We start from the raw sequence: 13,540 nt of genomic DNA on the forward strand, positions 1-13,540 counted from the left end.
TGTATATGTATAAATGAGAAGAATCTAACCAAAACACTGTATTGCTTAATTTCAATATATTATAAATGTTGAAAGTACCAAAGTAAAAAATACATATGAAACTTCCAATTAAAGATTTATATATTAGAGACTATACCTTTAAATATACTTTTATATTTCAGAAGTGAGGAAAAATTACAAGCAACTATTTGATACTACTGTGATCTGGGAAAAAAATTTCCTGATCTTATTAGGTATACCACCCTTTCCAAGTATTTATATGTTGATTAGAAAAACATTAGTGACTAGAAAAGTATTTAAAATAATGCCCTTATAAGAATATGTTTTTCTTTTACCATATATAATTTAACTCTAATTGAAATATATTCCTATAATGCCACCTTACTGTCCACTCTGTAGGAATATTTTAAAGAATTGTAAGTAGTTCAATAACAAATATCCTTTGGATGGGATCCAAGGTGAATAATAAATATAAATTATGTTGATACTATCTAATGTTATGCTTCAAATTTTCCTTTTGTGGGAGTCAAAAGTTATTCTATGTATTTGAAAACACAGTATTAAAATATGAGAAAGCTTGTGTTATAAACCAAAGAAAATTCATTATTGGCATGCTTGTTCTCTTCCCCCAATTTAATATAAGAGACTACTAAAAGGGGATATAAGAAAATTCTTCCTCATGACATATAACATAGATCCTTGCATTATAAATAGATGTTATATTCAAAGTCAAATTTAATTAAAATGAAAAACTGATGAAAAAGTCAACCTCCAAAGGTCTTGCCAAGAATGTGAGATTCAGTAATTATTTTAATCAACAAATATATATTATATATTAAGTTCCTTTTATGTGACAAGAACTGTGCTAGGTACTATAGTTACAATGGTAAATAAGTTAGATTTAGATCCTCTCTATGGAGCATATAGTCTAGGGGAATAGAAAAGCAAGAAACAAAAGAAAAAGATAATTACAGATGATGATAAATATAAATAAACAGGTTGCTGAGGAGAGACAAAGGGAAGGAAAGCCCAACTTTGGAAAGAGTCATTAAGTAAGGCATTCTCAAGTGTTTAACCTGATACCTTAGCCCACATAAGTCCGATCACACAAGGATCTGTAGGCCACAGAACATTAATAACAATAATGAACACTTATTGAGTGGCAGGCATAGTAATAGCTTTACATGAATCATCTTCTTAACTTTGCCGCTACATATTATTCTCCAGAGAGATTAAGCAACTTGTCCAAGATAGACACAGCTAGAGTAGAGAAACCAGGATCTGACTCCAGGAAACATGACAGCCATAGGGCCTTCTGGCTAATGTAATAAGAAATCATTTCAATGTTTTAAGTGGGAGTTGACATAATCTCTTTTATTTTTAAGATCAGCTGGAAGCTAGATGGCTACTAAATGCGGGCAAACTGGAAGGTCAGGAGGCCAACAGGTGAGCCTTAGACAACAGATAAAAGAGGTCTAGATGAGCATAAGAGCCGTGGAGATAAAGGTAAATAAATAGATTCAAAATAGATTTGGAGGTAGGATCAGTAAGACTTGCTTATGGATTAATTACAGGGAATGAGGGAGAAAGAGGAACCAGGTATGATTTTTAGATTCTCCATTAATCAATTACGTAGGTAGGCAGTGATACCATTTGCTAAGAAGGGGTGAACAAAATTACAGGGAAAAAAAAATCAGTATATCTGAACTATCTAGCTAGAGGTTTAAATGTGGTATCATGGTCATATGGATGGTATTTCAAGTCAGGGGAATGGATGAAACTCCAGGAAGAGAGCATAGAGAGAAAAATGAACAGAGAAAAAAAAAGCAGAAAATGCAGGACTGAGCCCAGAGAATATGAACAGTCAGATGTTGTTAAGTGGAAAAGATGACAGAAAAAGAGAGCAATTAAGGAAAAGCCATGGAATGTTGTATAATTTAAAGGTGCAGAGATTTTTTTCAAGAATGATGAAGTAGTCAAATTCTACTGGGAGTAGCTGGGAGATGGAGTACAATGTGGACAGAGGAATATCCATAACATTGGGTAGTTTGTAGATTATTAGCAACTGGTATTCTTTTAAAAATTCTTGGTGGAGTGATGAGGGGCAGAAGCCAGAGAAAAGTGGATAAGAGAATGACTCTAAAGTAAGAAAATGATGGCAGTGTGAAGAAGTGATTTGCAGAAGTCTGGTGATGAAGTGGAATCGTGAAATTAGCATTGGCAGAGGGGAATTACAGGTTCAATGGAGAATCTTTTTCTTTTTAAGGTAGGAGGTACCGGTATATGTTCTATAAGGGTGGGATTGATCCAGCAGTAGTAAAGAGATTGAGGGTGAGGAGACAGAAAGTTGATAACTAAAGGAAGAGGGGAATCATACACTATCTGGTGTTTTATGACTGGCTTCTTTGCTAAGCTTAGCAGGTTTTCAAGGTACATCCATGTGGCAGCATGGATCAGTACTTCATTTCTTTTTATGCCTGAATAATATTCTGCTACATGGATACAGACACACATGCACCTAGGAGTCATGTGCTGGGTCATATGGTAACTCTGTGTTTAACCTTTTGAAAAATTGTCAGGCTGCTTTTCAAAGTGAGTGCACAATTTTCTTTTCCCCCCAGCAATGTATGAAAGATTCAGTTTTTCAAAATCCTCACCAAAATTTATTAAGTGATCTTTTGAACATAACCATCCTAGTTTGTATGCAGTGTTATTTCATTGTGGTTTTGCATTTCCCTGATGGCTAATGATGTCGAACAATATTTTAGTGTTTATTGGCCATCTGTATACCCCCCTTGGAGAAGTGTCTATTCAGATTCATTGCCCATTTTTAAATAAGTTGTCTTTTTATTACTGAGTTGTAAAAGTTCTTTATATACATTGTAGATACAAAACCCTTATCACAGGGGTCCCCAACCCCTGGGCCATGAACCAGAACCTGTCCATGGCCTGTTAGGAACTGGAGCTGCAGGGCAGGAGGTAAGTGGTGGGCCAGTGAACATTATCACCTGAGCTCTGGCTCCTTCACTTAGGCATTAGATTCTCACAGGACTAAGAACCCTACTGTGAACTGCACGTGTGAAGGATCTAGGTTGCACGCGCCTTATGATACTCTAAGTAATGCCTGATGATCTGAGGTGGAACAGTTTCATCCTGAAACCATTCCCTGCCACCACGGTCCGTGGAAACACTGTCTTCCACAAAACCAGTCCCTGCTGCCAAAAAGGTTGGGGACCGCTGCCTTATCAGATTATGATCTGTAAAAATTGTCTCCTATTCTGTTTGTCATCTTTTCGCCTTCTTCATGGTGTCCTCTGAAACACAAAGTTTTAATTTTTATTATGTTCAATTTATCTTCTATCTTAATAATGTAAAACTTTAATACATACTCAGATTCCAAAATGCATTCTTAACTCTTAAAAGATTTTGGTTACTTATCACTATTCTGTTTACTTTTCTGTAATTGAGAAAAGTGTTTTGTCATCTCATTTTTTCTCTTTGTGACAGTTCAATAATTTACAAAGTTTTATTTTATACTTTACTGCTTCCTTCGATTTGTGCTAAAACATTGTGAAAATTAATATTTCTTTTGAAGACAACTTTTTCATTATAAATTAAATACTGTGATATAATTGCAAAGTAAACAAATGAATTTCCATAAAGCTAATTTATCTTTATATTTTCCATATTTATTACTTCAAATTCTTGTTACATTTTCAATTGTGTTTGAAATATCATATGGTATTTTTAATTTAAATGTACTAATTATTTTTTAGTCTGTGGGTAAAGAGAAATTAAAAATTTGAACAAATTAATTCAGTTTTTATGTCAGTTCTCATTTGAAGGTCTTCCCAGTAACCTACCAAAACAAGTCTCTCTTTTTTTTTTTTTTTTAAGCTTAGATTCTAATCTTCACTCTGCCAACTTCTCAACTCTGGCTATTTTCCAATTATACTCCAACCCCTAAGCCATGTAACTCTTCAAGGTTTTTGTTTGTTTTTACAACTGCTCATTAAGACATCCTACACCTTAGCAAAAAGATCACACATATTTCTTCAATGCTTTGGAGCCACAGTCATGTACTCAAAATTTATTTTATCTCTACTCCCACCCTTCCTCCACCCAAACTTATCCTTGGGTTTTCACTGATTAGTGCTTTCAAGCCTGCCTGCCTTAGTTCATGAAGCTCCTCCTCTGGTACTGGGATAAACATTTGTATTACTATTTTAAAGGCTATCATTACTCTTTATCTGTGAAGAGTAGAACATGAAGAAATCTACTTTATTCAGATATTCTCTAGATTCCTAAAGATTAGAGATCATTTCTCATTCTTCTAGGAGTACTTACTTCAGGAAGCATCCAGATAAAAGGTAAGGCACAAATACTCTTTCTAATTGTTTGTATTTTACAAATCTAATCTTATGAATATACTTGTCTTGACTAGAAGTTTGCAATCAAATTTAATTAGAATTAAGAAATTTCTTTGGTTTCATCTCCGTAAAAAAAAAGATAGTGTAAATAGAGGGAGAAAAATAAGATTTTTTTCCACATTTTTTAGTTAACTTGTAAGATAAAAATTCTGAAATAACTCCCTACTTACTTCCTTTGAGAGTTACAAAGCCATTATATTCACATTTAAATCCTACTATTCAATAAATGTATATGTATAAATATTATATGCATGTGTGCATATATCTATGTATTAGACACGTCTATATGAACATTGTACGCTAAGCCATGTTTCTGTTTGAAGACTGTATGTTTATGTATTGTTACAAGAATATTTTTACTTCATGTACTTTTTTAGAGCTGAATCATTTCCTTTCTATGAAAAAGCATGGTTAACACGTAAGAACAAGGCAGAAAGCATTTCCTTTAAATATTTAAACTACTTGTTCTAAAAATAATCTATTCAAGAATTATTTCTACCCCACCCAATCATTTAAACTAAGAAAGAAGACTAACAATTTAGAGATTATTAGTTATTTAATTTCTATTTGGAAAAGACTATCATAACTTTGATTCAATATTGTAATTGCATAGGAAATGATTACTATGCAAACTAGATTTTGATTTAATTAACATAGGATTTTTAGATTTGAGCTACTAGATTCTGATACTATTCTTTGTTTTCATTTTCAAAGCCTTAGTATCCTCAATGCTTAAGTTTCATAATGCAACTTAGTTATGGTAAACAAATGTTTCATTTTATAAAGTTCATTTCAAATGTCTAAGGGTTTATCATCATCTCACTGTTTATCTTTAGAAATATCTCAAGTGTCACGTTGCTTGAAAAGAAGTTAAATAAGTATACATCAGATTTACTTTATGCAAATATTACTTTTAGCTAAAAGTCTTTCTATCCTGGTCAAACTTACAATCGTGACAATTATATTTTTTGTATCTCAAAATTAAAAGTTTACTATTATATTACCACAAAAAATAGAGGCAACTAAATAAAGATACTTAATTAGTACCAGCTAGTTAGTTGAAAGAATGTGTCATAATAAATGCCCAGATTTTCTCAAAATCCAGAATGTCAAACCCTGCATTAGGATATGGAATTTAAGATCTCAGAGATATGATTTCTTTGTGCTTATTTTTTTCTATCAAAACTAGTTTATAGTTGTAATTATTTTCTCTTCTTTCAGAAATATGATTAATGAGGTAGAGAAAAGAATGATAATTTAGAAATATCTCAGGCAGCTCCGCCCAACAGAACCTTCTGTGATGAGGAAAACACTCTAAATCTGTCCAATTGGGTAACCATGAGCTACATGTGGCCATGGGACATCTGAAATGTGATACAGCACTTGAGAAATTAAATTCGTAATTTTATGTAATATTAATTAATTTAAATTTATATATGGCATGTGTTAGTGGCTACTACATTGAACAGTTTATGTCTAAGTTATTAAAATTATTAAACCTTTTCGTTTACAAATACTTTTGATATGGAGAAAAGTGGCTTCTTCAACAGCAACAAATAAAGATTAGTAGTTGAGTGCTAATCAGGAATGACTGTTGTCCTAATATGTACCTTTTTCTATCATCATAAAATATTAACAAAGTCCTATTTTTCACATGGCACAGGATGTCATCTTTATACAATCTAAGAAAAATAATGATTCAGATTGTCCTAAAAAGATAAGCAAAAATTAATTATACATATGAATTAAATAAATTATTAATTATATTCTTTTTTTTTTTTTTTTTTTTGAGACAGAGTTTCTCTCTTGTTGCCCAGGCTGGGATGCAATGGCACAATCTCGGCTCACCACAACCTCTGCCTCCTGGGTTCAAGCTATTCTCCTGCCTCAGCCTCCCGAGTAGCTGGGATTACAGGCATGTACCACCATGCCTGGCTAATTTTGCATTTTTAGTAGAGATGGGGTTTCTCCATGTTGGTCAGGCTGGTCTTGAACTCCAGACCTCCAGTGATCTGCCAGCCTCGGCCTCCCAAAGTGCTGGGATTATAGGTGTGAGCCTCTCGCCCGGCCAATTTCTATTCTTTACAAGCAAAAAAATAAGGAAACACTGTGGTGGTGAAAATAAAAAAGATGCTATTGAAATTTCATAGTTAAATCTTCAAATCCATCAGGGAACAGTCTATGGAGAGAATGAAGCTTCAAGAGTTGAAAGAGTACGAATCAGAAATTATTTAGAAAAAGGATATTCCAGGTATAATGTGTATCTTTTTACAGAAAGGTAGATGTATGTTTAGTTGACAAATTACATTTTCCTAAGAAGACAGTGGATTTATCTGAGTAGTAACAAAAGGAGGAAATAAAACGGTTGAAGATTTTAGAAATTGATTCTTCATCCTATTCTGATTTTTAAGTCTTTAGGTGATTCTTTCAAATATATATTAGAAAATTAAAAGGACTTTTAAACCTGGTTGTTTTGAAGTCTCTCAGAGCTGTAGAGATGTATTCAGATAAATGTTTTTCCATGAGTGCTACTCTGATCCAGGCTCTACCCTAAAAGGAAGAAAAAAGAATCAAATATAAAAAAAATTAAAAAAATATTTTGTCACTGTGCCATCAAAAATATAAGTATTTTAATATGTAAAAACAGCCATTCAAAATATACATTTGATAACGACTAAAAAAAATATTTAAGTAGATAAAAATAGATAAATTTTGATTATCTAGAGTATATATTTTGTTTTTCTGAATAGGTAGGGTACAGCATGTCAAACTAACTTTCTATCCTCTGAAGGGACAGAACATTAATGCTGAGCTACTTGGGTTAGAGACTTCTTTTGAATTACATAATGTAATGATATAGCTCTCTACTTCAATACCCCAAATCAACAAACTAATTAAAATGAGCCCTCTCATAAATCATGAAAAACAGAGTTCTCTCTCACTAATAAAGATAATCAGTCTTAACATCACTTATTTAAGAAAATTTTCAATCCTGTCCTTCCAGTGGGAAGTTTTATACAACTAGTAATAAAATCCAAATTTCATGATTTATCATGAATCCAAATCATGAGTTATTGAATTTGGTGTCCCCAGAGAATTCTAAAAGCTATTACCAAATATTTAAACTAGAAAAACAAACAACAAAAAACAGAAGCCAGCATATTCTAGCACAGAATCACAGAAACAGACAATTCTTATTAAATGTAATTAATTTTCTTAAGGACTTTCTATTTAGAACTAAAGAATATAAGAGATCATATTTGTAGTAAGAATTTTATAATTCAATTATTATCATTTTCACTCAACTCTTTCACAAATTTCTTAAAAACTTCATAAAGACTGAATATATAGAAAATCAAAACACTGCAATGGCAGTAAAAAGGTGACACTAATCAATATACACGATTGTCAACTGCCAGAAAGGGAAAAAAAACATACTCTAGAAACGTCTACAAGTGTAGTGAATTCAGCAAACTCTGGGATAGGAAAAGTCACAAAGGAGTCAATCTAGGCAGTGGTAGAATGCAGGCCAGAAGCAGCAGTACTACTACTGGGAAGAAAATGAATGATACGCGTGTGGTTAGCATGCAAGTCAATTTACCTATCAAGCTCAACATCCCTTTTAGCTTAGCTGTGGTTGATTGGAACAGAGGAAGGAAGAGGCAAGCTACCGGCTGGCCAGTAGTCTCAAAATTCTCTCTTGAAATTTCATCTAAAAGACACAGAAACTAATAGTGGTGTCTTGAATCAAAAGGTTACAATTTCACCAATGAAGTCAGGAAAATTGCTCTCCAGAGAAAATTCAGCACAGGAGTCTATGCTGTTACTAGATAAGAAATGTAGGGAAAATCTTCCTTCCTGATTTATTAATTTCAATCCACACAAAACTGGGCTGCATTTAGCTTCCTGCATTTGAATGTGTATGGAATTCTGTTATATTGTAAGGATAAGTTGCACTAATTTTAACGGTTTCTTTTCTTTAACAAAGGAACTTTCACTAGCACAGAAGATAAACAGACTTATAAAGATTGTTTGGGCCAAGAAGTAGAACAACTTAAAAACTAGATTACGGAATTTAGACCTTTTCAGTTGATAATAGTGATCCATAAAATGAAGGTTTATGAAAAAATAAATAAGTAAAAGTAGTCAGCACTTAAAAATGTAATTAATATGTGCTAAGCCTGTTTTAAGAGCTTTATATACATTAAGAAGATAAGTAATTCTCCCAATAATTATGTGAGTTAGGTTACAACACTATCCCTACTTTATGCACAAATGAAAAACAGACACAATTAGAAGAAATTCATTTTACTACCACCAAACTGACCAGCCTAATTATATTAATACCTATACACTCCACTTTCTTTCCCGTTTCAGGGAATGAGTTGTTAGCATTTAAGAGAGTTAAAAAAAAAAAAAAGAAAAAAAAAGCACAGAGTAGGAAAATTAAAATTAAATTATAAATATCTGACAGACAACTCTTATCCATAAAATACAATGAATTTTTAAAAACCCATAAGAAAACAATTTAAAAATGGGTTTGCAATGGGATGATTTTTAACTATAGATTACACTGCTTTAGCAAATATTAGATATTCAGATATTTCTATGCTTTTTGTGTTAGTTTTGGTGAGTAATTTTTTAAAAGAAATTTCCCATTTCTTCTAAATTTTCAAATTTATATAATAGATGTGAAGTTATTCGTAATATCCTTTTTTAGGATTTTTAATGTCTGTGAGATATACACACTTGGCCTCTTCTTCATTCCTCATATTGGTAATTTATATTATCTTTTGATCTTCTTGAATAGTCTTGCTAGGAGCTTATAAATTGCATTAATCTTTTTAAAAACACTTTTAGTTTGGTTGATTTTCTTACATATTTGTTTCAATTTTATTGAATTTTTACTGTTATTTCTTTCCTTCTACTTTGACTTTAATGTATATCTTTTTTCACAGCTTCTTGAGATGAAACTTTTGATCACCAATTTCCAGTTTCTATTCTTTTATAAAATACACAAAAGCCTATTTAAGCCTATTCCTCTAAGCACAAGTTTTTTTTTATATGTTGTATTTTCATTATCAGTACTTTCCAAATATTTTTCAATTTCAACGGTGATTTATTTTTTCATCCGTGGATTACTTAGAAGTTCTCCTCAGTTTCATTCATATAGACATTTTCTTGTTATTATTTCCTTGTTTATTTTTGATTCTAGCTTAATTCCACTGTGGTTAGATAACATACTTTATAAAATTTCAATACTCTGAAATTCACTGAGATAAATTATGGCTCAGAAAATGGTCAATTTAGTATAACTCCTCTGTGTGTGTGACTGTATATTTTGTAGTTTTATGTGTTTTTTTTGTTTTGTCTTGTTTTTCTTTTCTTTTTTTTTTTTTTTTTTTTGAGACAGGGTCTTGCTCTGTCACCCAGGCTGGAGTGCAGTGGTGCGATCTCAGCTCACTCAAGTGATCCTCCCACCTCAGCCTCCCAAGTATCTGGGGCTACAGGTGTGTGCCACCACACCTGGCTAATTTTTGTATTTTTTATATAGACTGGGTTTCACCATGTTGCCAAGACTGGTCTAGAAATCCTGAGCTCAACTGGTCTGCTCACCTTGGCCTCCCAAAGTGCTGGGATTACAGGTGTGAGCCATCACACCTGGCCTTCGAATTTTAACATATTCCAATAATCTAGTAATTTTATGTATTTCAGTTTTCTCATAATATTCATATTTCCATTTTCTTGAACCTATTATAATTGCTTAGAAGTCCATAATCTCTATCACCCATAGGTTTGTTTCAATTGTCTTTTTTATTTTTCTTGATTACAGTCATTCAATCTTGTTTCTTGATGTGCATGATGATTTTTTACTGTATACTGGATATTCTGTATGAAACTTTACAGCAACTCTGAGGCTACCTTTCTCCAGAGTAGATTTAATAGCAGTTCTTGTTTTTAGCTAGATTTGGCTTTCTTAGGTTTCTGGTTGCTTATCTTGTACATTCCTTCTGTTGTTGAATTAGACCACTTTCTGAATATGCTAGTCACATCAGCCATCCATATATCCATGCATCCTTCCATCCAACAAATTTGCTGTGCAAATATTGAGCACGGTAAGCAAGGTGCAGAATACAAGATATGGCCATGATTAAAAGTTCAGATGTTATTCTCAGTGCAGTGGGGGAGCTACTTGAGAGTTTTTTTAATTGATAGAATACTGTAATCTGATTTGCATTTTATAAGATCAACTTGGTGCTGAAGGGATAATAAATTGAAGGGAGGAGTAGAAGCAGAGAATTTATTTAGAAGGGTGTAATTGGAGTCTAAAACAGAGTTGATCCCAGAGGTAAGAAAACGATCAGGTTCCAGTGATAACAGAGTATCTTGTATCAGAGGGACCTACTGCTGAGAACAACTATAAAAGTTGAATAAAATAAGTGAAGTAACAAATTTAAGATATAAGAGAGCAACCAAGGCATGAGAACTTGAGTGGCCACAGTCCTGGAGAGATGGATGTTACATGAGCTGAGCCGCACATTCATCTTGGCTTTAGCCTAAAGTTATTTGTCTATTCACATCCTAGGTATAGAGACTAAACAGAAAGCCGTGGAGGTGGGGATTTTTATTTCCCTGGGCAGATAAACAGAAGTTGGAGCTTGGAACTGCCACTGAACTGCAGACAAATGTGCCTGGAGTTGTGCATGCAGTTTTCCTATGGGGTCGTTGCCAACTTAAGTCATCTGTAGCTCAAAGCAAAGTCCCATAAACAAAGCTGAAAGCAGCAGGGAAGAGGTAAAACAGCTGATTGACGATTTCACAGTCTATTTCTGGAGAGACAGAGGTTAGAGTTCAAGGGTAAACAAGGTGAAAGGCAACTGTAAACACTCCAGGTTTTTACTTGAGGCCCCTGAAAGACTATATCTTTGGAGTAAGGAAAATTAAGAAGATTAATGCAAAAAAAAGGCCTAAAAATAGTCCCCTAAATTGTGTGAGGAGATTTTCTAGTACTCTGACTGACTGCCAAAATAGCTGCAAATGTATTGGAGATACAAAGATTACAAACATGATCCTCAACTCAAATGTTTTATTCTATTTTTAGGCTATGTTTAAGTCTAATGAAATAGGCTAAACTAGTCACAGACTTAGCAGAGAAAGGGAATGGTTAGCATTTCGTTGTTGTTGTTGTTGTTGTTGTTGTTGTTGTTTTAGATGGAGTCTCACTCTGTTGCCCAGGTTGCAGTGCAATAGCATGATCTCCGCTCACTGCAACCTTTGCCTCCCGGGTTCAAGCGATTCTCCTGCCTCAGCCTCCAGAGTAGCTGGGATTACAGGCATGCGCTACCACTCCTGGCTAATTTTTCATATTTTAAGTAGAGATAGGGTTTTACCATGTTGGCCAGGCTGGTCTTGAACTGCTGACCTCAGGTGATCCACCTGCCTTGGCCTCCCAAAGTGCTGGGATTACAAGCGTGAGCCACCACACCTGGCCCCCGATCTTAACCTAGACAAAAGTATGAGATTGTCTATGGTGACAAGCTTCTACGATATTAATCTAAGTGGTACCAGGACAGATAATCATGATAGAATTGTGATACAAGTGTACTGAGCTGTATATTGTTCACCAGGCAAATTTAGTTGTGTTTCAGTTCTGAAATATCTTTTCACATGTGTCAAGGTAAAATGACACTATGCTAGTAGTCATTCAAGATTGCAGCTCTAAGCCTCAATAAGCCTGCCATCTGAGGCATCTGTTTAATTCTTCAATCCAGACACATGACAGATGTGACTTACTGAGTAGATTAAATAAACTGCTCTTTTCATTGCAATTAATAAAGACAAAGAGCTTGTCTTCCTCCTCTTCCTCCACAGACTCTTCCCAGTATAACCAGGCAACTCAAAGAATTCTCTTTCCCCACTAAATGGAATCTGTTTGAGGCCTGAGCAAAATAAAGATATAAATGCTGGATTTGGAACACGATTGTTCTGTGGTGTTTTGATACTCAATACCAATACTTCACAGAATAAATATTAACTCTCTGCTGAATAATATTTTGCTGTGCAGGGATTAGTTCCAAGAGCCTTGTTAAGAGAGTTGGTCAGCTAGGGTTTGGGTTTCTTTCTTCCACCCAGGTCCAAATGCTATATTTCTAATGTTTGTTAACTTCTTAATTACTTTTTGTATTTTGGGATATGCTAGTTTTATAAATATATCCTTCCCTCTATTGAAAGGGTTTAGAATATACTGTTATGTTCCTCTCTCCTACTTTTGATTTGAAACTGAGAACGTTTATGTAGCATCTAGAATACTTCTTGTAGATTTGATTCATTCAAATTACAGCTAATGTTTAACCTTAGCCTAAACCTTAGCAAAAAGAAACCTAGATACAATTCTTAAGTCATAAAGAAAACATAAAGGAAAACTGAGACTGGGTGCTGTGGCTCACGCCTATAATCCCAGCACTTTGCGAGGCCGAGGTGGACAGATTACTTGAACTCTGGAGTTTGAGATCAGCCTGGCCAATATGGTGAAACCCCATCTCTACCAAAATTACAAAAATTAGCCACGTGTGGTGGCACATGCCTGTAGTCCCAGCTACTTGGGAGGTTGAGGCAGGAGAATTGCTTGAGCCCGGGAGGTAGAGGTTGCAGTGAGCTGAGATCGTGCCATTGCACTTCAGCCTGGGAGATAGAGCAAGACTCTGTCTCAAAAAAAAAAAAAAAAAAAAAAAGGAAAACTGATAAAACTCAACTAAGATGCAAAGGGGAATTCACATTGCATATTTTAAAAATCTGTAGTTCAAAAATTAAAAAGTAAATAAATTAATTAAAAATTCAGTAGTTTGAGGAAACACGTCAAAGGACAATAGTTGGGACAAAAAAGACATCTGTTAATATGTAATAAAAATAGGATTTAAATATCTGAAGGAAAAATTTAATTAAAAAAAGAAAATCTAACTATAATTATTTTACAAATGAAGAAGTGTACTGGTTTAAAAACATGTGAGACAGAGAAGAAAACTGATCCAGCCTAAGAGAGTTGAAAGATATTGAAGCAGGAAGTTCCTTGTTGCTACAACCCCTTGGTTGAAGACTGGCAGGAAGGAGCA

The 13,540-nt window shown here is 33.8% G+C and overlaps 2 protein-coding genes across 6 annotated transcripts in view; one reads left to right on the forward strand and one right to left on the reverse strand.

Moving 5' to 3' along the window:
* The window catches only part of RUNDC3B (RUN domain containing 3B), a 188,325-nt gene that overhangs the window by 100,470 nt on the left and 74,315 nt on the right, over positions 1 to 13,540 (reverse strand). For all 4 annotated transcript variants that reach the window (XM_011996043.1, XM_011996042.1, XM_011996041.1 and 1 more), the window contains one exon: positions 6,895 to 6,980. In XM_011996043.1, the coding sequence (XP_011851433.1) occupies positions 6,895 to 6,980 (86 nt within the window). The remainder of the gene's footprint in view (positions 1 to 6,894; positions 6,981 to 13,540) is intronic.
* ABCB1 (ATP-binding cassette, sub-family B (MDR/TAP), member 1) overlaps positions 4,126 to 13,540 on the forward strand; it is a 218,034-nt gene continuing 208,619 nt past the window's right edge. For both annotated transcript variants that reach the window (XM_011996037.1, XM_011996038.1), the window contains exon 1: positions 4,126 to 4,370. The gene's annotated coding sequence lies outside the window, so the exon portion shown is untranslated. The remainder of the gene's footprint in view (positions 4,371 to 13,540) is intronic.

The sequence above is a fragment of the Mandrillus leucophaeus genome, unplaced genomic scaffold, assembly GCF_000951045.1.
Source record: "Mandrillus leucophaeus isolate KB7577 unplaced genomic scaffold, Mleu.le_1.0 Scaffold50, whole genome shotgun sequence".
Taxonomy (NCBI): Eukaryota; Metazoa; Chordata; class Mammalia; order Primates; family Cercopithecidae; genus Mandrillus; species Mandrillus leucophaeus.